At 43.5% G+C, this 26376-nt stretch overlaps 1 protein-coding gene across 4 annotated transcripts in view; it reads left to right on the top strand.

The window, feature by feature from the left end:
* The window catches only part of FARP2 (FERM, ARH/RhoGEF and pleckstrin domain protein 2), a 154610-nt gene that overhangs the window by 65024 nt on the left and 63210 nt on the right, over positions 1-26376 (top strand). For all 4 annotated transcript variants that reach the window (XM_059730827.1, XM_006267051.4, XM_059730826.1 and 1 more), the window contains exons 5-7: positions 12268-12346; positions 15900-15997; positions 17539-17653. In XM_059730827.1, coding sequence (XP_059586810.1) covers positions 12268-12346; positions 15900-15997; positions 17539-17653 — 292 coding nt within the window. The remainder of the gene's footprint in view (positions 1-12267; positions 12347-15899; positions 15998-17538; positions 17654-26376) is intronic.

Genomic DNA, 26376 nt, shown 5'->3' with positions numbered 1-26376 from the left:
AGTCAGGCTTGCTGATCTTGTGTTTATCTCTACCGTACATAGATATTAAATGCCCATCTACAAACTCAAAGCATGTAAGATGGATTAGAACCTTCTAACAGCATCTACAGTTTCTAGAGTTTTTGTTGTCCTTTCTATTTTTCTATGACATTGAATACTGTATGGTGTATGTGCTCTTTTGATTAATACATATAGATATTCTTTTTTATAGAATACTTAACCTGTTGCTCTTTTAAAAACTTACATCTGGTTTAGTAAGTTGTTCTTTGCCCTGTAAAAGCACAATTTTTTTAGGTGTTGCAAGCTTTCAACTTCCCTTTAAGCCATGGGACTTGAAGGTGTTCAGCATATCACATTGTTGAATCCCAAGTGAGCCATTAAACAGAGATGCCTTTTTTAGCTTTCGTACTAGGGTGACCACTGGTCCCTAATTGGGCAAGACAGCCGCGGAATGGGAACCTCAAATCCTGGTCCTGGACTGCGTGACTCTAGGACAGCATTTGTCCCAGATTTGCAGTGTTGTGCAGGGTTTCAGCTTTGCAGGCTAGCAGCATTCCAGCCTGAAAGGAGCTGCTGGAAACAGGACACAGGAGGTGCCACGTGCATGTGTACACCCACACTCATGCATGTGGCCAGGAACACAGCCAGGCACCCTGGAGAGCAGCTCCCTGCAGGTAAGTCTATGGGAAGATTGGAAGATATACTAACATTGCCTTCTTATTGTTCTGCCACACCAGGCTAAGTTAAATTCAGATAAAGGAGGTTCTTACAAGTGAGGAATACTCCCTACCTCTCTTTGAAGGACGGACAACAGCTACCAATGATCTTGTATAATTCATAGATTCATAGATGTTAGGGTCGGAAGGGACCTCAATAGATCATCGAGTCCGACCCCCTGCATAGGCAGGAAAGAGTGCTGGGTCTAGATGACCCCAGCTAGATGCTTATCTAACCTCCTCTTGAAGACCCCCAGGGTAGGGGAGAGCACCACCTCCCTTGGGAGCCTGTTCCAGACCTTGCCCACTCTAACTGTGAAGAAGTTCTTCCTAATGTCCAATCTAAATCTGCTCTCTGCTAGCTTGTGGCCATTATTTCTTGTAACCCCCGGGGGCGCCTTGGTGAATAAAAAAAAACTCACCATTTCCCTTCTGTCCCCCCAATGATGAATTCTCTGCTGCTTTGAAGTTGCTTCCAGTGCTTGTCCAATAAACTGCTTTGCAGCTGTCTTTTTGGTTTATTTTCTTTAATCTTTGAGATGTCATTTAAGGTCAAAAAAGAAGATTAAACTATATCCTGTGCTAATATCCTTTGAAACCTGCACTCAGAGTAGAGCGCATAACATGTCCAAGGGCGTAGGTTGTAGCCATGTTGGTCTAAGGACATAGGCAGACAAGGTTCTTTGAGTGAATCTGATATCTTTTATTAGACCAACTTAAATAGTTGGAAAACAATTTTTAATCAAGCTTTTGGGTTCAAAAATCCTTCGTCAGGCCGAGGAGGTTTCAGCAGTTGGTGTGTGCTCTTCTTGGATGGAATGAAAAATAAAGAAGCCAGGCTGGGCTGGTATGCATACAAGACAGGCAGTTAGTGAAAATGTAGATTGAGGAGTCATTGGGTGAGAGACAGGCTGGGTGGCCTGAAACTTCTTCAGCCTGATGAAGGGTTTTTGAACCCAAAAGCTTACTTAAAAAATTGTTTTCCAACTATTTAAGTTGGTCTAATAAAAGATATCAGATTCACCCAAAGAAGCTTGTCTAACATGTCCAAGACATTTCTGTTCTACAACAGAATTCAACAAGGCGCTTACTTCCTGCTTCTAATTACATAAATTTCATAGAATCACGAGTTCAAAGAAGCATGTTAGATTCCTACACCTGTCAACAACTTAATTGACCAATCTGCACAAGACTAGCTCCATTGATTAAAATAGTCTGAAACTTTTTATATTAAGGAGGAAAGTGTTTGACGAGCAGCACAGGAATACTGTAGAAATCCAGTATTTATAGACCTTTTAAAAATTCTTGAGCCTAAAAATGACTATTAAAAATTAAGAAATGACCTAACTTAGCTTGCTCATAATACTGTTTTCCTAACTTTCACTTTCTTCATTGTCTTAAAAAGTCAGAGCACAGGAACTAGCTATGGAGGAAGGCTTCCTGAAGACATGGTCCAAGACCATAGTTCCATAGAATCACTGATGAAAAAATTTCATTATTGGCAGGTCATCTTCTTCTGTCTGCCTTATAATAATTCTTGTTTATACAAAAGCTGTCTCCCTTGTAAAAGGAGTAATTTTCTAATGACATTTGACAGCTCTTAAAAGCATCAGTTAGGCAATGGGATAGCTAGCAAGTACTGGCTCACTCTGCACATTCTGTACCATATTAGACTATTTTGAGGAAGTATGGTATCAAATCATATATTGATGACCAGGTGCTCTGTAATGACATTTCTCCCTACAGTAGTGTCTCTGCCAACCACTGCCAGAAATAGGGAACTAGAAAAATTTTGTTGTTGAGGCTACTGTTTGTTGATCTGTCACCTTAATTAGTTTGTCTTTTCTTGGAACTTTAAAGTTGCAATTATAGGCCATTAAAGTCATTGGTTGCTTATTTTATTATCTTTTGTTCCATGTTAAACCCTCAACTATTTACAAGTTTATTTTTTAAGCTGCAACTTAAGTGGTAACTCTCAGTAGAAATGCTGTCTTCTACATTCCTACCAAATGCTGAAATGTATTTTCCATTCTGTCCTGCATTTAAAATTGAATTGTGAAAGAAGCAAAACTCAGAGTAAGCGTGTGCATCTGAGTGGTGATCTTTGAAAGCAACACTTGACTGCATGAACAGTGATTTAAGCTCTCTTTATTGCATGCTGTGACTAAATTAGAATTCTGAAAGGATATATTCCCTGGAAAAAAACAGAATTCAGATGCTGTGTACAGCTTTAAGAAGATAATTAACTATTAACAGCTAAAATAGTATTTTAATATGCATTAATTAGCAAGCAAAATTTGAGAGGCACGTTTTAACTAAAACTGAAATAATTTTTTTTTTTTTGCTTTTGTATTTTAAATCAGTTAACCTTTTTTGTGGAATTACAGAATATATAACTTTCTCTTCCAAGACTTTAAGAGGGGAGAGCAGAACGTTCAAATGCTTTCCATTTGCTATTAAATATCGTAAAACTGAAATGTGCTTCAGTACATTCAAGTATGGATGACATGCAGCAACCTGAATACTAACAGATGTTTCAGATGGACAGGTTTCTTGTTTAAGCATTGAAAAAATAAAATCTAATTTGGCTTTAGTAAGGATTCTTCACACTTATTCAGGTTGCTTTAAATTCAGCAACAGTAGAAGGTCTTTCAATATACTGGTACTTCCTCTCTGCTTGGTCATTCTTTCTGTTTCTTGTTTTAGAATCATAGAAAATTAGGGTTGGAAGGTACCTCAGGAGGTCATCTAGTCCAACCCCCTGCTCAAAGCAGGACCATCCCCAGCTAGATCGTTCCAGCCAGAACTTTGTCCAGCCAGGCCTCTCTCCCCACCATCTCTCTAGGTAACCCACTCCAGTGCTTCACCATCCTCCTAGTGAGAGTTTATCCTAATATCCAACTTAAATTTCCCTTGCTGCAACTTGATTTTGTATTTTAATTTCTGAACTAGCTGTTGGAGAGCACTGGGTGTCAAAATGGACTTTCATTTAATACAATTTGGATATACTTATAATCTATTAGCATGTAAATTGATACATATGTATTTGTTATGTAAATGATGCAGACATGATTTTGAGTCTTTACTGGCATGTCCTGTTGTTTTTAAGGATGTTCAGTTTCTCAAAATGTTATTCTTGAATTGCCTTTTTCTGTTTGCCTGTTTTGATATACAATAATTTTACTTTTGTATGATATTCAATTAGGAATTCATTCTGAATTACTTAAGTAAAATATACAAGAATAGTTACAGATCTTTTTAAAGAATACATGCAGTAAAATGCTATGATTTATTGGAGCAACAGAAACTAATATACACTTATGTGTTTTTTTTTTTATTTTAACATCTCTGTTGTCTCTGTTCATAATACTCTATAGTCACTGTAGTAAAAAAACCTGTGACCTACTGGCTTTGTGTCAGGCAGTTAACAGTTTGCATGTAGAATAAGGCTTTTAAGTTAATTTGATCCAAATTGTTAGCACCCATAGATGTGCTTTACCTGAAATGTGTTTAACACTTGTCAGAGGCAAGGATTTTGTGGGTGATATGGTTTATTGGACCAACTGTATGGTTAGGACAAACTTAGAGAAGAGGGGAAGCCCACAGTTGATCCCCGTGAAAAGGCAGAGCTCCTTAATAATTACTTCACATCAGTTTTCCTGAAATCAGGCAAGAACTGATCACCAGACCAGGGGTGCAGGGAATACAGCAATGACAGCAGCCCTCCTAAAATCAGTCCAGAACAAGTGAAGACACTCTTAGAACATTTGGAAGTTTTCAAGTCAGCTGGTCCAGACGACCTTCACCCAAGAGTGCTGAAAGAGCTGGCTAAGCTCATAGCAGTGCCTCTGGCAAGGCTGTTCGAGGAGACATGGAAATCAGGAGTTGTCTCTAACAATTAGAAAAAGGCGAATGCGGTTCCCATCTTTAAGAAGGGAAAGAGGGACAACCCTGCCAACTATAGACTGGTCAGTCTGACTTTGGTCCTGAGAGAGATCTTTGAAAAAATTGTCAAGGAGGCGATCAACTACAAGATTGAATCTGGTGGGGTACTGAAAAGGAAGTAGCATGGCTTTGTAGAGGAGAGGTCATGCCTAACAAATTTGGTGTCCTTTTATGACCAAGTAATTAACCACCTGGACATGGGACAGGAGGTAGACATCAGCTACCTAGATTTCAGCAAGGCCTTTGATACTGTTTTGTATGAAATCCTCTCAGTTAAGTTGGAAAGTACTGGCCTAGACCAGGCTACAGTGAGATGGGTTGGGAACTGGCTCCGTGGCCGATCCCAGTGAGTTGTAATTGATGGGGTAGCCTCATCCTGGAATGCCATCTCCAGTGGTGTCCTCGAGGGGTCAGTGCTCGGGCTTGTGCTCTTTAATGTCTTTCTTAATTATGTGGATGAGGGAGTGGAGTGAAAAGTGCAGTGATTAAGTTTGCCGATGATACCAAGCTGTGGGGACAAGCAGGTATATCGGAGAACAGGTCAAAGGTTCAGAAAGACTTTGACAGGCTGGTCCTATGGGCTGAACAAAACCATATAAGGTTCAGCAGGGACAAATGCCAGGTCCTTCATCCATGTAGGAAGAACCCTCACCATACCCATATAGTGGGTGGTGGTCCACTGGCTGGCACTGCATCCGAAAGGAACCTGGGGGTGTCAGTTGACCAGAGGATGAATATGAGCCACCAGCGTGACAAAGTCGCCAACAGAGCAAATAGAACTCTGGTGTGCATCAGCAGATGTGTCGCCAACAGATGCAGAGAGGTGCTCCTTCAACTCTGTTCAGCATTGGTGAGGCCACAGCTGGAGTACTGTGTCCAGTTCTGGGTACCACACTTCAAGAAGGATGCGGACAAACTCAAAAGGGTGCAGAGAAGGGCCACCCGCATGATCAAGGGTCTGGGAGACAGGCCCTATGAGGAGAGACTTCAGGATCTGGGTTTGTTCAGCCTGAGCAAAAGAAGGCAGAGAGGTGACTTGATAGCCGCCTACAAACATGTCAAGGGAGAACACCAGGATATAGGAGAACAACTTTTCAGAAAAGCCCCCCTGGGAAGACGCGGACCAATGGACACAAGCTAGTTGAGGAAATGTTTTGTCTAGACATAGGAAAAAATGTCCTTTCCATACGGGTAAGTAGAATCTGGAACACACTTCCAGCAGAGGTGGTGCAGTCACCATCTGTGGCAGTCTTTAGGAGGAGGCTGGACGAATATTTAGTTGACCTCGTTTGAGCCCAGTTACCTCCTGTCCATGGCAGGGGACCAGACTTGATGATCTTACAGGTCCGTTCTAGTCCTTCTTTCTATGATACTATGATTCTATTTCAGATACCACAGTACTTTTTCCTCAAGTCTAGGGGAGAAGCAGACACAGCAGAGCTAAATACCTTTAGCACTTGTGGCAGTTCATCTCTACAGAAGTTCAATCCATACATACAAGCCTGTGGTACAAGAGGTGTTGTATATGTGCAGTGGGCTTGTATTGACTTGGCACAGTACTTTTCAATGTGTTCAGTGTTGGCTTAACTTTGCTGCCTGCAGAAGTGGATTTAAGCCAGTGCACAGGGCTTTCAAAATAGAGCAACAATTTTCAGGACTTACAAAACTATTCTAAACTAGGTTTATGATGGAAATGGTTGCATTATAGACTCATCCTAAATTCTGGGCGGGGTGAGAGGAAAAATCCCTTTTAATCAATATGGTTTTGCCCTCCCATGGCTATTCTGGCAATTCCAGTTTCACAAATTTGTGTGAAAAATATCTGATTTACAGTCTGGAGCAGATCAGAAAGCTCTTTGACTATCTTTGCATATTTTCTTTTGATACTGGATAAATGGATGCAAATCCATCCCTCACTATAGTTCTTCAATAGGCATCCAATTGAGGGGAATATGAGGCATGCCCTGAGGAACTGTCAGTTTTTATAGCCAGTCCCTGGAGACTTGCTGAATAAACTACACAGTGTTCCCCACATTATACTCTCACAGGGCATTTTTGTGTTCAAATTTAACTTCTTGTTATAAACTTCTTAGGTTTTGAATGGTCTATACTTGCCCAAATATGTGGATTTTTGAGAGTCTGTTTTTATTTTTATCACCTGTTTTCAAAGGAGATTAATATTCTTTTTTAAACAGAAAAATTTGAGGTCAGATTTTTTAGTCCAGGGCAATTGAAGTGTCTCAATGTCACCAAGAACAATGAAGCTTTCAAAACATAGTGGACTGTTATCTTCTTCAGCTGTGAACCTTGAATTATATAACATTGTGAGGCTTTATTCCCAGTCATCTTGTGAGCTGTGTGTGTCAGAGAACATGGAGGGAAAGTGCTACTATCAAAAGCAGAGGTTGTCAGCGAGAAATGGGGAACCAGATATCACAATATTATACTGAAAACAAAGTAAAATCAATGTTTTGTTCAAGCATTGTGGTGTTAAACAAGGACATCTGGTCCCCCTTCAACATTTTAGAATGCTTTGGCTAAGTACAGACGGTCTAAAATCTTCACAGGTTAGTCTAAGTTGTGTAGACTGAATCAATAAACAAGTAAACAGGCATTCTCTTTTGATTCTGGAAATGCAGCCACATGCCTGCAGTGGCCCTGGTGAGAAGCATGCCTCCCTGCTTTGGCTGGAGCAGACAGCTTGGGCCAAGACTAGCTCACCCACCCTGCAAGGTGGGAGTTTGCAGGGGATGTGAGTTAGCTTGAATCTGAAGGGTATCTGGGACAAAAGTTCAATAAACCAATTTAAACTAAATCAGTTCAGTTTGATACTATATTCATCCAGGTTTATCTTAAACTGGTTTTGGCCATTTTAAAGTGGTTTGTGTGTGCTGAACTTCTGTTACATTACAGATTTGAACCAGTCTCTGATCACTTATGCTAGTTTATGTGTAATTTCAGTCCTTAGCCTTTAAGTCTGCCAGTTATCAACACCAGACTACTGTTTTCTTAATCCTTTATAGTAATTTTAATTGGACCAGTTTGCTTTGTACCTGCTTAACATCCTCTGAAAAAGAAGTGGATTTTTAATTTGCTTCTTTGAGCAGAAATTTCTTTTGAAATGGCAATTGGTGTGTACTGTAGTGTGTAGAGTATAAGGCATTTCCATCAACAACATAGGGGAATGAAAGTTGATTAAAAGAAGGCTGCAGTTTCTTGTTCCTGCCCTCTATCTTGCTTTTTCTTTGAGATTTCTTCTGTGAGTTAGAAAGGGGGTAGACATTATCTGGGAGATTCCAGTAGTAGAAAACAGTCACCTCTTTTGAAGCTGTCTACTTCAGCTAACTTTTTTGGGGTGAAGCCAGACTAGCCATGTGGAAGATACAGTAGCTTTTCTTTTGTCTTTCTGGCTTGTTTGAGTTGGACTATCTGCCATACATTTGGGCTATATGTAGATGTCTGGTGGGAATGTCTCTGTTTCTGTGCCTGGTTTCAATCTGTGTAATCCCTGGCATGATTAAATGCAGCTGTGTGGTAGCTATCATCCTGTGCTCTTTCCCTGGTTAAGGGGCTGTCAAGTTCCCTGCTGGTCTCTCTAGCTTGTTACAAATTGAAAATTTGGAAACAGCATAAAACAATGTTACCAAAAATATCAAAAGGCTGTTTGAACAGGTGTCCTGCCTTGGCAGTCTGAATTTCCTGAGATGTATGTCATTGTAGTCTCACCCATAACATTGAATTAATATAGTTTTAACTGTTGATACACTATTTAAAATTGACAAATGAACTGCATTGGGTTATTGAAAATAGATGTTTGGTGGTAAAGCATGAGAGCAAAGACTAAACAATTATATCATAGATTCATAGATTCATAGATGTTAGGGTCGGAAGGGACCTCAATAGATCATCGAGTCCGACCCCCTGCATAAGCAGGAAAGAGTGCTGGGTCTAGATGACCCCAGCTAGATACTCATCTAACCTCCTCTTGAAAACCCCCAGGGTAGGGGAGAGCACCGCCTCCCTTGGGAGCCCGTTCCAGACCTTGGCCACTCGAACTGTGAAGAAGTTCTTCCTAATGTCCAATCTAAATCTGCTGTCTGCTAGCTTGTGGCCATTGTTTCTTGTAACCCCCGGGGGCGCCTTGGTGAATAAATACTCACCAATTCCCTTCTGTGCCCCTGTTGCCTCTCAACCTTCTCTTGCGGAGGCTGAAAAGGTCCAGGTTCTCTAGTCTCTCCTCATAGGGCTTGGTCTGCAGGCCCTTGACCATACGAGTTGCCCTTCTCTGGACCCTCTCCAGGTTATCCGCATCCTTCTTGAAGTGTGGCGCCCAGAATTGCACGCAGTACTCCAACTATGGTCTGACCAGCACCCGATAGAGGGGAAGTATCACCTCCTTGGACCTATTCGTCATGCATCTGCTGATGCACGATAAAGTGCCATTGGCTTTTTTGATGGCTTCGTCACACTGCCAACTCACGTTCATCTTGGAGTCCACTAGGACTCCAAGATCCCTTTCCACCTCTGTGTCACCCAGCAGGTCATTCCCTAGGCTGTAGGTGTGCTGGACATTTTTCCTCCCTAGGTGCAGCACTTTGCATTTCTCCTTGTTGAACTGCATCCTGTTGTTTTCTGCCCACTTGTCCAACCTATCCAGGTCTGCAGCTGTTCCCTGCCCTCCGGCGTGTCCACATCTCCCCATAGCTTTGTGTCATCTGCAAACTTGGACAGAGTACATTTCATTCCCTCGTCCAAGTCACTGATGAAGACATTAAAGAGTATCGGTCCAAGGACCGAGTCCTGCAGGACCCCACTGCCCACACCCTTCCAGGTCGAGACCGACCCATCCACCACGACTCTCTGGGTGCGACCCTCTAGCCAATTCGCCACCCACCAGACTGTGTAGTCATCCACGTCACAGCCTCTTAACTTGTTCACCAGTATGGGGTGGGATACCGTATCAAAGGCCTTCCTGAAGTCTAAGTATACGACATCCACCCCTCCCCCTGTGTCTAGGCATTTCGTAACCTGGTCATAGAAAGAGACTAGATTGGTCAGGCACGATCTGCCTGCCACGAACCCATGCTGGTTTCCCCTCAGCATAATTTGTCCTGCCGGGCTCTCACAAATGTGAGCCTTGATAATTTTTTCAAAGACTTTGCCAAGGATGGAGGTGAGACTGACTGGTCTATAGTTGCCCGGGTCCTCCTTCCTCCCCTTTTTGAAAATGGGGACCACATTGGCCCTTTTCCAGTCCTCCAGGACCTGGCCCGTGCGCCACGAGCGTTCGAATATTCCCGCCAGTGGCTCTGCAATGATGTCGGCCAGTGTCTTCAGCACCCTCGGATGGAGCTCATCCGGGCCTGCCGATTTAAAGGCATCCAGTTCTTCGAAGTGACTCTGCACCATCTCAGGGTCTACGCATGGAAGTCTGGCACCTTGCTGCTGCCTCTCCCCAACCCCAGTGAGAAACTTGTCGTGCCCCTCACTTAGGAACATTGAGGCAAAGAACTCGTTGAGGAGTTCAGCCTTGTCCCCCCTTGTCCCCCCTGTCCGTCACCAATTGTTTCTGCCCATTTAGCAGGGGTCCTATTCCTCCCTGGGCCTTCCTTTTACTCCCTATATATCTAAAAAACAATTTCTTGCTGTCTTTTACTTGGGTTGCCATCCTCAGCTCCATGGTAGCTTTGGCCCGTCTAACTGCCTCCCTACAAGCACGAGCAGAGGAGGTATATTCGTCTTTGGTGATCTCTCCCTGTTTCCACTTTTTATGTGCTCCCCTTTTGGCCCTTAGGCTGCCCTGGATTTCTCTGGTCAGCCAGGGAAGCCTCCTGGCCCCTTTCCCTCTTTTACCTCGCTCGGGGATCGTCCTGCTTTGTGCCCGAAGGATCGTTTCCTTAAGGCACAGCCACCCTTCTTGGCCTCCCATCCCTTCAAAACTCCTACTCTGCAGTGCGTCCTTGACTAATCACCTGAGTTCATTGAGATCAGCTTTCCTAAAGTCTAGCACTTTCACCCTACTAGTTACCTTACCCACTCGATGTCTTATGTTGAATTCTATTATTAGGTGATCACTGTGCCCCAGATGGCTACTGATCTGGAGGTCCCCTACCATGTCATCCCCCGTTGCCAATACCAGATCCAGTATGGCATTCCCCCTAGTGGGACCGTGTACCTCCTGTGTCAGGTGGAGGTCCTGTACACAGGTTAGAAACCTTCATGAGCGGTGGGACTTTGCTGTCTGTGACTCCCAGCAGATGTCCGGGTAGTTTAAGTCCCCCATGACTACTGCCTCTTTAGCTTTTATGGTCTCCGAGAGTTGCCTCAGGAGCCCCGAATCTCTTTCTTCCTCTTGATGTGGGGGTCTGTAGCAGACCCCTACCACCAAGTCCCTTTCTCCTTGCCCCCCATGTAGCCTAACCCACAATCCTTCTACTTCCTCAACCTTGGATTCCGTCTTGATGAGGGTTGATGTATATTGCTCACTGACATAGAGCGCAACCCCTGCTTACTGACATAGAGCGCAACCCAATCATGATAGCCTCTTCAGGGAATTGCTGTAATTCCCCAGAAGTTAATACAGAAAATCTATTCATAACTGTACAATATACTTTTAGCATCAAGATTGGCTGAAGAACATTAATACTTTTATTTCAAATTATCTGAATACTGGCATTCAGTAATGTTACAGTAAGCAACTGTAATATTCTTTTCAATTTGACAGCATATCATAAATTGAGGGTTCTGGATCTTTAGCCAGACAGATCAGTAGACTGAGTTTTAAAATTCCAAGTTACCATGATTTTGTTACTGTTGATAAGTTTTTAATATAGTAGAGCGCAGTGTAGAACATTTCTAACTCAAACTGCCTGTTCTGTCTCAATGATTTAAATGGTATAGTTGTAGGTGCTTTGATTTTTGGAATTTAATATTTCATTAATATGACGATGCAAGGTTCACTTAGATTAGTAGTCACCAACCAGTGGATCTTGATCCACCGGTAGGTCTCGGAGCCTTTTGCAGTAGATCTCAGAGCTTCTTGGAGTTGATCTGAGGCTGGGGTGCAGGGCTGAGTACCCGTGTGCATGCACGCGCATGCCCTAGGCCAGCAGGTCAGTCCGTGGGTGGGGGGGAAGGGATGGGGGCTAGATCGAGGCCCACACAGTGCGGGACAGTGCCCCAGAGCCAGGACCAGGGGTAATTTGAGTGGGGCCCTGGCTGAGTGGGACTTACCTGCTGGGGAGGTGCACCCCCAAATATTTTTTACTCCCTCTGCCTCGATCAGTCCCACAGACTTACCTGCTGGGTGGGGGGTGGCAGCAGCACATGGTATATCGTGGGTTGCTTTTAAATGCCAGAGGTGATCTCCTACTTAAAAAGGTTAGAGACCACTGACTTGGATGTTGACGTGTGGTTGTTCTCTGCATAAAGAATAACTTCATTGTAAAACTTAAAAAATTCCATTAATTTTTTGTACACTATTTAGAATGAATGACTAAATATTTTAGCTGTTTTGTACATGGAATTTCCAGTGCTGTCTAAAATATATGTATGTTTGTATCAAAGATAAGATTATGATGGTAAGTCGTTCATTATTTTCTCATAGGACCAAAGAATACAATGCTTCGTCTAGCTGTAAAGTTTTTCCCTCCTGACCCAGGTCAGCTGCAAGAGGAATATACCAGGTAAAATATATCTTAAAGTAGTGAATTTGTATCAGTAACTAACATGGAAATAAATAGAAGATAAAAACAAGATGGGACTTTGGGTTTTTCCAAAATACAGATTAGCTGTATTATCTTGGACAGGAGTATGCATGCATTTTTGGGTGGAATACCAGTACTGTCATATAGTATGATAACTATACACCGGTGTTATCATAGTGTATCAGGTGGTTGAGGGTGTATGCGTCTAAAAAAGCTAGTGAAAATTTTCATGAATAGATAATGCTGTAGGTCAGCTGGGGGCATTTTCTGCCTACCAGATATTACAATATCAAAAATAACATTTAAGAATGAAGTAAATGGTCACACTTTATACACTACAGTGTTAATTGCTTAAATGATCAAGAGATGTTTTAATAGATGTTAATTATCAAAAAAGTAAGTAGACTACTCTCAGTTGTCTAATACTTTCTATTGATATACTTTTGCCATTTTATCACATGCATGCCACTTGTGTCAATAATGTGCTTATAGCTTTCAATCATTTGCTAATCTTTTATAAAGTGTTTATAAAGCTATCCCATCCCTGTTCCCTTCTCTCTGCTAGAAAATGTGTTTGAAGGGGTTTGTCTTGAAGACTGGCACTTCCCAGAAGGGCCAGGAGTAAACCTTCAGACACTGTCTGGGAATGAGCTAGCTGTGTTTTGTTTATCTGCTCCTTGCTTATGGTTCTCACCACAGCCTGTCATACTATCTGTCTACTATTTACTTCTGCCTGCACACTTCATATCCGTGCCTTAGTTAACATTTACTCCTCGACCACCTTTATCTACTCTTCTCTATTCCAGTCTCCCTTTTTTTCCTATTAGCACAAATCTAAGGGCATAAGCATGTAAACCAGTTACTGTAAAGCAACCTGTCTGCTGTCAGATAAGAGTACCATTTTCTCTAGTTGGCAGATGAGAAATCAGTAACAAACAGAAGCTGCACAAAGAATTGGCAGAGCCTGTAACTATGACTGAAGACATCCTGACATAGAGCCCAATGCATTTCTTTAGATCACAGTGCTCTCGGGTCAGAAATGTTGATGATTTATCTCACTGTTTCTCAACCCATGGATTGTGACCCAAAAGTGGGTCATAAAAATACTTCAGAGGGTTGTGAACTGCAGCAGGGCAGAGGGGGCAGTGGGAAGGCTTCTGTCCCTTCCAGTGGGGGAGAGCTGCATGGCTGGGCTGGCAGCACCAGGGCTGGTGCCCATGCTTGCAGGAGCAGGGCGGCTGGGAGATGCTGCCCAGGGGGCAGGAGGGGCCCGTGACCAAGCTGCCTGGTGTGGTGCGGTTTTCATAGATTTCATAGACATTAGGGCTGGAAGGGACCTCGGAAGATCATCGAGTCCAGCCCCCTGCCCAAAGGGCAGGAAGTCAGCTGGGGTCATAGGATCCCAGCAAGATAAGCATCCAGTTTCATCTTGAAGGTGTTCAATGAAGGCGCTTGAACCACCTCCGGTGGCAGGCTGTTCCAGACCTTGGGGGCTCTGACAGTAAAGAAATTCTTCCTTATGTCCAGCCTGAAACGATCTTGTAGTAGTTTGTGACCATTCGACCTCGTCATCCCTTGGGGCGCTCTGGTGAACAAATGTTCCCCCAGATACTGGTGGTCACCCCTGATAAACTTGTAGGTGGCCATCAGATCACCCCTGAGCCTGCGCTTTTTCAGGCTAAAGAGCCCCAGGACTCTCAGCCTGTCATCGTAGGGTCTGCTTCCCTGACCTCTGATCATGCGCGTGGCTCTTCTCTGGACTCTCTCAAGCTTCTCCACATCCTTTTTGAATTGTGGAGCCCAAAATTGGACACAGTACTCCAGCTGCAGCCTCACTAAGGCCGAGTACAGGGGGAGAATGACATCCCGGGATTTGCTTGAGAAGCATCTATGGATGCAAGCCAGCGTTTTGGTCGCTTTACTAGCCGCCGCATCACATTGCAGGCTCATGTTCATCTTGTGGTCAGTGATGACCCCCAAGTCTCTTTGCCCCAGCCCAAGGCATGGGGTGTGCCACAGGCTTCTTTTTCTCCTCTTTTCAGCCTGTGCCGGGCCCGGACTTTCATCGCTGCCACCTATATGAACCAGAGCTGCCGCAGTCACTGCATTCCAGTCTGAGTGGGATGGGGGCAGCTAGGGGCTCCTCTGGCATGGCTGGTGGGGACACAGGGCTGTGGGTTGGGAGTGAGGGATACCAGCATGACCCAGGAGGGCAGGGAACTGGGGGTCAGGCACTGGCAGAGCCAGGTGAGTGTAGGTTGGGACAGGCCATGGATCTTTTTGGTAGGAAAAAGGTTGAGAACCACTGATTTAGCTCATATGAGTGTTGTTGAGTGCTCAGCACTTGTCCAAGTCCAAGGTCATGTCAGGAAGCTGCCAAAGTCTTGTTTTTTCCCCTTATCACACAGAAACTGTGACAAAGGAAGGAATCAAATTGAGTCCCCCTGTGTGGCTTTCAGCTTTCACAATCTTTTCTGTCCCTGCAAACCCTAATTACGTTTTTTCTACATCTTGCAACTTCTCCAGCCAATGAGATAGTGATCCTATATTTTCAGCCTTTTCACTGTACACCCTGGATTCACTCTGAATGCAATCTGTTTGATGCTTTATATGAGATGGACCTTTTAGCAAAAACTTTGTGATGGTCATGTAATTGAAGATAAAACATAAAATGTACGAGTGGGTAGAATAAAAATCGTTCTTTGTGGATGTGTCTCTGGATTTGTTCCTTTCTTTCCTTCATGTACAGTTGTATTCACCCGTGTGTGCAAAATCTGAGTCTTTTGAATAGCAGTATCTGTCAAGTCTGTGTGTTTTTCCTGTGCCTCCTATTTCAGGATCCCATATCAGGACCTAAAGGGATAAAGTGGTTACCACTCAGCCAGATAGAATTCACCATTTCCAACTTACTTATAGTTTCATATGTTTTCCTTTTCCCTAATTTGAAGAAAATTAATCTTTTCCCATTTTCTCCTACTCCAAACTGAACAAAACAAAACAGAAAAGGACAGACAGTCCCTCTGTACAGTGTGATGGAGTGCATCATACCAACTGACATGGCTCACGGTAGATTCGGTATCAAGGTTTAAACCCTACCTGTCTTGTGACAGCTTCATACCAAAGCCTTCACTGATGGACTGTGATGGTGCATTTTCTGCTAAGGGGAAAACCAGACCTTGAACAAGTGTTTGGTGTCTTAAGGTCCCAAAGAACAGTACTGGAGTGCCCTTTACTTAGAGCTCTGCATCAGGGAAGCCATGAGTGACACTGGACTGGTCAGCTTCAGCCAGGCCAGTACCCCAACAATGTGCTGCTTTGCCTGTGTTGCTCTTATTGCAGACCATTGTCTTATGTGTGACTGAGCAGATCTTTTCTCACATGACAACGGAGGATATAGACATGAGCCACGTTAGTTATGGTTTGTTTTGGACTGTCCTTAATAGCTGAAAAGTTCTGTTTGATGTATTTTCTGAAAAATAATTGTCAAAGCTTCTCATTTTACAATTTCAGACTCTTAACCCTCCTTTTTTAGATACCTGTTTGCATTACAAATCAAGAGGGATTTAGCAGAAGAACGACTAACCTGCAGTGACAATACAGCAGCACTTCTCATCTCTCATCTTCTACAATGTTAGTATCTTGTGTTTTACATCAGGTGATGTTGCCACTGCTAAAATGAATTAAACCATAAAAGGGTACCCACAAGGCATTATATATACTTAGACCATTTAAATATACAGTGTTTTGTATCCAATATATAATACTGGTACTAAATCTGTTTTGTTTTATTTTGGACATTTTAGCTATGGACTGATCACCAAGTATACTAACACCATAGGGACTGTCCAGTTTCCCAAGGTTTGAACTGGAGGCTATTTTAAGAGTGCTGTGGTTAAAAGCAGGATGGTATTGGCTGCTGGGAAATGGGACTGAATTGCAGCTCTTAAACTTGTGACTTTCACCTAGTTCTACCTCCACCCAGTAATCCCTATTTACTGAGCTACCTTCCTTATGCTTTGGCTTGCCCCTGTTATCAGTTTCCAATTTCCTGTTTGACTGGAATATAGGAAGACAGGAGGAGTTGGAGGGAATTAAAGCACAAAGCTGGCAACAAGAGAGACCAGGATTGACAATAAGGATGTTGTCTTGCTGGTGTGGAATTGTGCTAGGAAGAGATGGAGTGAAGGGGAGTTAGAAAAACATGTGGGCTCATGCTTGGGAGAAGGGCATGGCTTTCTGACTGTGTTCATTCCGGCTTCTGGGCCCAGATTTTACATGCTTAAACGGCTTTGAAAATCCAGCTCAAAGCCATGCATCTTGGAGTACTAAGACAGAAGGCGAGTGAATATAACTTCCATTTATGCTTCTGAGAAGGAGCTTAAGCATTAAAGGAGACAGACAGTAATATATATTTATAAATCAGACATCTAAGATAAAGGGATAAGTTCCTACACTCTGTGTGCCTAACTAAAAAAAATGTTAATAGCACCTCTTCAGAAATATAGTACAATTTAATCTCAGTTATTGGGAGACCAGATCTCTTTGTGCTATTCAAAACCAAATGGAACAGCTGAGTAAGTAGCAGCATCTGGACCATGCTGTTTTCAGGAATATATATTTTAAAATGCTGGATAACCAAAGGTGACGAAGAATATAAGTATTTTTGTTTTGATACACTGAAATGACCATTTATTTTTGCGTCCTTAAAAGGATCTTAGTTATGTAGGTCAGCTTATATAAATAGGATATTGCCATAGTATTCTTCATCATTATTTCAAGTAATTTTATTACATTTTATTTTAGTTTAAGCTTCAAGGAGGTATTGGTATGTGTTTATCATGGTCCTGCAAGAGTTTTCTTTATGTTCTTCCTGTCCATTGAAAGCTTTAACATATAAGAAGCTTTAATTTTTTTACCCAACACTAAAAATAATTCTGTACACTAGATAAAAGTTTCTCAACCAGTAGGCCATGGTCCCTGTGGAGAAGGGTGTCATAACATTCAGAGATATAGTGAGGCTTGGAAAGTTCTGTTACATTCCCAACAGAAGAAATTCTTGCTCTCACAGTCCTGGCACATAACATTTTCCATCGAGGTCAAGTATTTCCTGTCAACCTGCCTGCATTGTTGTTACTATAAATTATAACATATTTTATTACTTTCTATTACAGCTGAGATAGGGGATTTTGATGAATATGAGGATCGTGAACACCTTAAAACAAATCGATACTTGCCAAACCAGGAAAGAATACAAGGAAAGATACTGGAGTTTCACAGGAAGCACATGTAAGTGCAGATTAATGCAGGGGTTTTTTTGGAACTGGTCCAGAATGTACAGCATATGAATGAAAGTGCAGGAAGATAAGAAAGAAGAGAGTTGTCTGGTGGAACCCAGTGTGGTTGTGGGAATAGTATAAGAATCTACATACAGGAGCAGTGAATTAAGACCTCACTTGTAACCACCAGGGTAAACAAATTTAAAATAATTTTAATATTTGTTTTCATGTTCTAAAAGAATTGTAGCACAATTTGATTCAAATCTGTATATGAATAGGGCTAAATAATTTTTCCAAGAAGACTTGACATGTGGGCAGTCTGCAGTTTTACATACGCTAACTTCTTCAGATAGGTGACCCATGATAAATGCTGATGGTAAGGAAAAGGAAAGTGACAATGGTGGCATCAATTCATATTCTAAACTTTGCCAGATATGGTATACTTACAGCAAGCTCATGGGTGGTTGTAAGACCATTGTCTTTTCACTGCCATTAATTTTGGTTACACAAGTAGGATGTGTTATTTAAGCTAGCAGATTTTTTTAATTCTTAGAGTAGAGATCAGGAGGAGGAGGGCAAAGAGCTGCTATGTTCTTGCAATAACTTTCTGTGACTAACTTTTCAATATAGATTTAATATTGTAAACAAAGAAGGGTATCATGAAAATACTGCATAAAAACATTATGGTTTAATCATTATTTTTCAAGAAGTCAGTGCTGCAGAACTTAAATCCAGTTTGCCATTGAGTATATGAAGGCTTGTTCATAACTAAATAATTAAAGACAAAATTGCTTTGTATGGACATTCTGTTCTCTTCAAAACATAAACAGAATAGAAAATGAAATCAGTGGAAAAGATGTTACTATAAATAAGTAATCAGATAACACAAAGTATAGAAATCGATTTACCATGATAAGAGATACTTTGAGAGATAAGCAGCAGCAGATTCATGAGAATCTTATGACACACAAAACAAAAGAGAATCATTGGTCTAAATAAAAAATACAATACATATGCAATGTGAATGAAATAACATTATTCAGAAAATGTTTATTCAGAAAACATTTTCCAGGACTTGATCCTTTTGGTTGGAACTTGTTCTACTGAGGCTTATTAGCATAACTAGTTTCATCTTTGACAACAGTCAGAAGATTCAGGCTCTGTATCCCAGGGGCAGGCAAAATACAGCCCATGGGCCAGTTCTGACCCACCAGGCTATTTCATCTGGCGTGTGGGTGCCCACCAATTAATTGTACCCCAGCCCTCCCACCCTTGCTCATGGGAGGACCTGGGCCCCAGCCCCAGCCAGCATGCACAGCTTCCAGGCAGGGCTGCTGCTGCCATTCTGCAGCTGCCAGGGAACCTGCTCAGCTTCCCTGGCCTCCAGCAGCTCCTCCTTGTGTTCCTGCTACAGCACTCGCTCTGGGCAGCAGGTAGGGAAGCAGTGGCAGGCAAGGAAAAGCTGCACTGGGTGGGAGCACAGTGTGTGGAGCTGGGGCTGGTGGGAGTGCAGAGCTCCGAACCCAGGGCCCGTGCCCAGCAGGGTGGCAGGAATCTGGAGCTTGTGTGGTTTGTAGGATTGGGGGGGGGGGGAACGACGGGACTTCCCCAAGTGCCCCTCTCCCCCATAATCCTCCATGGCACAGGGTCCTTGCCACTGGCAGCAGCAGCAGGTCCTTGGGGTGCTCATGGCCCATGCAGGCATAGCCACCACTACCTGTTGGCACACGGCTCCAGCCAGTTCTAGGAACTGCATATGGCAGCAAAGAGCAGAGCTAGGCCTGCCTGTCTCTATCATGTGGGGCTCACATGCAGCTCCTAGGAGTCGCATGCCACTGGGGGGGAAGCCCCACGCAATGGAGCCAGCTGCCTTCCCTGCTGCCATATGCAGCTTCTGGGACTCCAGCAGGAAGCAGGGAGCAGGTCTCCTCACCACTTCTGGGAGAGTCCTGGGAGCTGCACGTGAGCTCTGTGCAATCGAGGTGGGCTGACCTAGCTCTGCTCCTTGCCACCAATGCATCTCCTGGAACTGGCTGGAGCCACGCACCGCCGGGTGGCTGAGCCTGTGCAGGCTACAAGCACCCCGAGGGCCTGCCGCCTGCTGCTACTGCCAGCAGCAGAGGATGTATACTGGGGGGGGGGGGGGTCCCCTACAGCCCCCACACCCTTCCTCACATCCCACAAACCCTACATACCCACACCCTGCCCATACAAACAACTCCACCTCATGTACACACCCCCAAGTCCCCAACATACCCTATACCCCCACACACAGCTACACCCCATCACAAACCCCACACACACACTCCACGCACACAATATACAAGAGTAAGACATCATTTTTTAGCTATTTTGCAATCATTGCTATATATACTATACAAACACACAAATTAGGACAAAAATATTTTTTTTAAATAAAATTAAAATACATTATAGTAGATGTTTGACTTTTAGTATGGGGTAGGGGGTTCCCAGTTCCAAGATGGCATTCCCCCCGGAGTACTTTCTGGGGCAAAGGGAGGGACTTCTGGTTACAAAGGTCAGGGGTTAGGAGCGTGACTTTGGGTCCCAATATGGCACCCAGGGGGCAGGGGCACCTGTTAAGGGGCAAGGCTGCCCTTGCAGCCCTCACAGCTCACCAAAACTCATTAAGCGGCCCTCCAGTTGAAATAATTGCCCATCCCTGCTGTATCCTCTCTGTCACTCTAAGTGAATTTTAGACTTATGAAATTGTGAAAAATTGTACATTGAAGATCAGCCTAGAACTGGTGGATGGGAACAATCCAGAACCGGAGTTTTGCAAAGCCACATTTTTAATCAGGTGTATCCTCCCTTTTCTGCTCTCTCTGTCTTTTTCAGTTTTATCTTTCATATTTTCTTTTTTCTTCCTTTTAACCTTTTTCTTCCACCCTCTTCTAGTGTTTTAGTATGTGAGATAATTTGTTCTCTCACTGCTTCTGACTTCCGAATTCACTTTTCTGGAGACAGTATTTGTTGCCTTTCCCCTCTGTTACCTCTTCCCCAAATTCCAAGTCTTGCACTGGAGATCTTGGCTTTGTTCTTTGGCTGTCTGAGATTACAGTACTTCCCTGCATCATTTTCATTAATGTTTTGGATGATGGGATAGAGTGCATGCTTAGCAAATTCATGGAAGACAGTTGAAAGCAGTTCCAGATACTCTGGATAGCAGGGCTAGGATCCAGAATGACCTGGATAAACTAGAAACATGGTCTGGAATCAATCTGATGAAATTCAACAAGGACAAGTTGCAAAGTCTTGCTCTTAGGTTGGAATAATTGTATGCACAAATACAGGCCGGGGAATTATTCGCAAGGCCTATGGTACTATAGAAATGGATCTGGGAGTTATAATGAACCAGAAAGTGAATGAGTCAGCAGTGCACTCTGGACAAAAAAAAGCCATCAGCATACTGGGTTATATGAATAGGAATGTCTCTTGCAAATCAAAGGAAGTTGTTCTTCAGCTCTGTTTGGCCCTTGCGAGGCCTCATCTGGAGTACTGCATCTAGTTTTGGGTCTTGCACTTCAAGAAAGATGTGGACAGATTAGAAAGAGTCCAGCAGAGAGGAATAAAAATGAGTGAGACATGGGAAACATGACTTACAAGGAAAAGCTGAAAGAACTAGGGTTTTTTAGTCTGGAGAAGAGAAGACCAAAGCGGGATTTGATAACAGTCTTCAAACATCTGAAGGATGATTATAGAGAAGATGAACTAGGAGTAATGGCCTCAAGCTGCAGCAAAGGAAATTTAGATTGGAAATTAGGAAGAACTTTCTGATTTATGAGGGTGGTCAAGTATTGAAGCAAGTTACCAAGAGAGGTTGTGGAGTCTCCAGTTGTCAAGCGCAGGTTAAACAGACACTTGGCTGGGGTGGTTTAGTCAAGAATGATTCTGCTTTGAGCAGGGGGATAGACTAGATCAGTGTTTTTCAACCCGTGGGTCACAACCCAAAAGTAGGTCACAAGAATATTTGAAAGGGTTGCAAGCAGTCACAGAAAAATGTGGGAAAGCATGGGTTTCCCCTTGCAGGCTGGCAACCTTCCAACCTGCAAGGAGCTGCTTGGGGCAATTAGAGGCAGGGGGTGCCTTTGCATCTCTGCTTGAACATGCATATGGCTGGCATACATCCAAGCAGGGTGGTGGGAGCAGCCCTGGCACCTGGATGCAGGTAAGTCTATGGCAGTGGTCTCCAATCAGTTGATCTCAATCAACTGGTTGATCATAGAACCTCTGACAGTCGATCTCAGTCTGTCAAAGGCTCCACAACTGGGGGCAGCAGGACGCAAATGGCTGGGCTGAGCCACGCCCCCTGCCTCCTGGCCTGAGCTGGGCTGGGTGAGTGGGATCAGAGCCTGGGCAACTTGTCCAGGGGGCGGGGTGGTGAGGGGGGGGCACAGTAAATCCTGGGGTGCCAGAAAGTGATCTTCACCATAAAAATGTATGGAGAGCAGGGGTTGGAGGGCCAGGTCTGGGGGCTGTGAGGGGAGTGGGTGCCTGCTGGTGGTGTTGGAAGGTGTCCAGGTGCGGGGGCAGGCTGGAGGTATCTGTCGCTCCAGTGGGGAGAGGGGCAGGGGGAGCCCCTTGGGGGTGGTGGGGAGCTGCATGGCCTGGCCAGAGGCACCAGGGCCCGTGCCAATGCTTGCAGAGGCAGGGCAGCCAGGAGACACTGCTTAGTGAGGGGAAGCATGGCCAGGCTATGTGGTATGGCGCAGAAGCCCCAGCCCAGGCCAGGGAGTACCACTGGCCTCCCTTCTCCCTCCAGCCTATGCCAGGGCTGGACTCACTCTGCTGCTGCCCGCACAAGTTAGAGCCACTGCAGCCTCCATGCTCTGGCAGGACAGAGGCAGTTGGGGGCCCCTTCCAACAGGGCTGGGGTGGGACAGGGAGCTACAGGTCAGCTGTGAGAGTCACTAGCAGGGCTGGGTGAGGGCCGCAGCTTGTGAGTGAGGGACACTGGCAGAACCAGGGAGCTGTGGCTTGGGAGTGAGAGGCACCAGCAGGGTTAGGGAGCTGCAATTCGGGAATGAGGGGCATCAGCAGGGCTGGGGGGCTACAAGTCAGGAATGAAGGGCACCAACAGAGCCAGTTTTCTGCTAGTCAGGAGTGAGGGGCACTGGCAGAGTCAGGCGACTGTGCTTTGGGAGTGAGGGGCACCAGCAATTTGTATTTTACAAATTGCGCAATGATAAATGTCACTTCGGAGTCATAGAGGGCCACATGTTGATATTGCTGTTAATGTTCTCCTGTTGATATTGATTTCTCTTTAAAATTAAGACTTGAGCTGCTTTAACTTGTAGTGTTTAGTAAGTATTTTGGGGCCAGAGTACTTGTGTGTTTCCTACTTAAACTATATACTGGGTCGGGACTGACCATAAGTGTTTCCTAATGGTTCCTGGTACAAAAAAGGTTGAGAACCACTGGCCTAGATGACCTCATGAAATCCAGTCTAGCCTTACTTTCCTATGATCCTATGATCATATCAAGTTGCCAACTTCAATTTGGCTTTTTATGTTCACCTCTGGTAGGTCTACAGTTGACAATTATGTGTCTAAGGTTAATTTATCTTCAGGGGATGATAATTATTTATACAAATTTTGACAAACCTACACACCCCAAATTAGAATTAAAGTTCTTTTGCTACCACATTAAACAAACAATATAAACAGCGTTCATGCCTCAGAGTACTTGAAATTTGCTTAATGAAAATTTATTAATGAGCTCCATTCATCTAAGATTGTCCAACTACAATAATTGTTGCAAACAACGTTTTTAACGAAATCCGGTTTGGTTGTTAGGTTTAGACCTGTCCTTGCTCTTCACCCATTTTCACAAGCTGTTAATATAATGGCACATTACTGAATATACAGATTTATAACTTCTTTGAAAATACGTTGTGTTTGAAGTCCTTGTGCAGAAACCCACAGTTCTTTTTTCTTCAAACAGTTTTAAAAAATGCAGTGTGTTAGCTATTCAAGTCATAATAATCTAACTTAATTGTAAGCTTTAAAGGTTATGTAAAGCACAGGGCAGTCTATCAAAGTCTGATTTGAAAAATATCCTTCTGGTTAGCATGGGTATTAGAAGACTATGGAAATATTTGTCCACAAAGGAATATAGCTGAAAGGAAATTCTACTTTGAGAACTATTGCACTGATGGCAATTCTTGTTGGAAAATGCTTTTAATAAATAGACTGTCATCCATTGACCTGGGAAGGCTAAGTAGATTTATCTGCTTAATGGATGAACAAAATTAGACCAGATTGTTTTCAGGCCAGCCTGTGCAGATTAGTCTGCAGCAAACATCTGAGGATAATTACTCTGAAACTTCTCATTTGTAAACATTTGATGTGCAGTGCAAGCTGCTTGGCATCATTCCTAATTTCCCCCACTCAAGACAGAAAGCTCCTTCTTTTGTAGGTGAAGGCAAATTTTAATGCAGGATTAAATTTAATAAAAAATATTGTGCTGTTCCTGGCTAGGACTATATGCTGACTTTTCCTGATACACTTAAATGGTAAAAACTATTGACAGTTTTTATGCCTAGTAAACTACTATGCAAGTTACATGCTGAAATTTGTATTGAAGTTTTCTCGGATATATTTGTTACTTTATTTTTCCATTCTTTCAAATTAGGTTTTCTGTTGTTCTGTGCACATCAGAATTCCTCAGTTCACCTGTTTATATAAAGAGGGTTTGGCCACATCATAGCCAGATTTAGCTAAAATGAAACTATGGACTGAATTAGTAAAGTGTTAAAGAGAGGCAAGAATTCTAGCAAGTGATATCTTTTACTCAACCAGCTATATGGTTGGTATAGACATAGGCAAGCTTTTGGGTACTGAAGTACCCTTCTGGGGAGGCCTGGAACAGGAGGGCTGGACCCGATGATCTTCAAGGTCCCTTCCAGCCCCTAACAATCTATGAATATAGTTGGTCCAATAAAAGATACCACCTACAGGAAGTCTTGCCTATCTCCTGGACCAAGGGTTCTCAACTCCCAGCCCATGGGCTAGATTTGGCCCCCAGTGTTGTGTCATCCAAGCCATGAGGCTTTCTGTTGGTCTGTGGGGTCATGGCCTTACACACTAGATTGAACATGTAGGGCAGCACCAAGCCAGATTTGAGCACATAGGGGAGTTGGGCCCAGTCAGAGTATATGGGGCCCTGGTATCTGATCAGGTCATGAGAAATGATGTGGGGCCCCAGAGCATGATCAGGGCCTCAGAGGGCAATCTTGGCTTGCAGGGATAGGTCGAGGTGGCACAGGGCCCCAGAATCCAATACTGGTGTGTGGGGCCCCATAGCCTGATCAAGTGGGCAGGGGTGGCAGTGAGCCCCAGGGCCTGATTCTGGTGCATCGGGATGGCATGGGGCCCTAGAGCCGGATCCTGGTGTGCAGGGCTGAGTGGAAACACCAGGGACAGATCCTGGTGTGCAGGGTCCAATTCAGGCTGCACACTGGCTCTGCAGCACTCATCTACCTCACAGGGCCAGAATGCTGAGCACCACTGTCTTGGACCATGATAGAAATAACATCACCTCAATGCTACTAAAATATTGAGATTCTTTTCAACTCCAGGCATGGAATTTTTTTATAATATCTTTTATGGGACCAGTTATATAGTTGGGAGAGATGTTAGACAAGCTTTCAGGCACAAAGTGTCCTTCAGCGAGTCTAGTCCTGAAGAAGGGCACTTTGGGCCTGAAAGCTTGTGAATCATCTCTCCCAACTATACAGCTAGTCTCATAACAGATCACCAAAAAACTCTTACCTCTCATTTGCCAGTATTTCCTGGACCATTACAGCAGCAACAACACTCCACCCCTACTATATTTTGAAAACCAGACTTAAAAATAGGCAAAAATGTTCAGATACTACCCTTAAACATTATTTTATAAAATGAATATAGAAACAAGAGAAACTGCTGAGTATTATAAAACTACTTGTGCTTAACAAGTCATTGTGTTGCAGTGATTTTTCAAGTGAGTATCCAATTCAGTCTGAGCAGCTTTTTATGAAGAGTGAGAACATCGGGATTCCTTCTGCATTTTTCATGTGTAAAAGAATAACATTCTGAATAGGTTTTATGGTGCTACTGGGATTTATTATGTTTCCAATCAATTGAAGTATATTTTGACATGGCATATGAAAACCCAGTCTGTCTGGGCTAATAACTCTATGAAGGAATTTCCTAGTTCCTTTTTTTCTTTCCTGGCATGTTGTGGGGACAGCTAAATTTGCTGGATTTTTCATGTTCTATATTTTGCATTTTGCTGTATCTTCCCCAAAACCCTGTTATTGCCACAGTGACTTATGCTTAATCACACTCTGAGCTTTGGCCCATAAGTGAAAATACTAGTTGATATAAATTTTGATGATGGTTAAATTTTTTTGAGAATTGCATGGATGCAGGTAGTCACAATGTAGTGCAGTTTGCCTAATTTAGTGCCACTTTCCCTCAGCTTCATGGAAGTGAGGAGCTTGCAGCAAACTTCAGTTGCTCATCTCCTCTAGTTCCCATGCTGCATCTGTTTGATGTGGCACTCTCTTAATAAGCGCACTTGGCCAGTTTGTACTCCAGGTTCTATTCACTGCTTGGCTGCCTACTGTAGAAGACGTTTGGCTTGCTGATGGCCACCTTCTGCTGTGCTCCATGAAAGAGTGCTGGAAACATTCACTGTAATCCAGTAAACTCTACCTTGTAGGTAAAG

This window comes from Alligator mississippiensis, chromosome 7 (assembly GCF_030867095.1).
Source record: "Alligator mississippiensis isolate rAllMis1 chromosome 7, rAllMis1, whole genome shotgun sequence".
NCBI lineage: Eukaryota > Metazoa > Chordata > Crocodylia > Alligatoridae > Alligator > Alligator mississippiensis.
The sequence above is the reverse complement of the archived record's forward strand: the minus strand, read 5'-3'. Positions and strand labels throughout refer to the sequence as shown.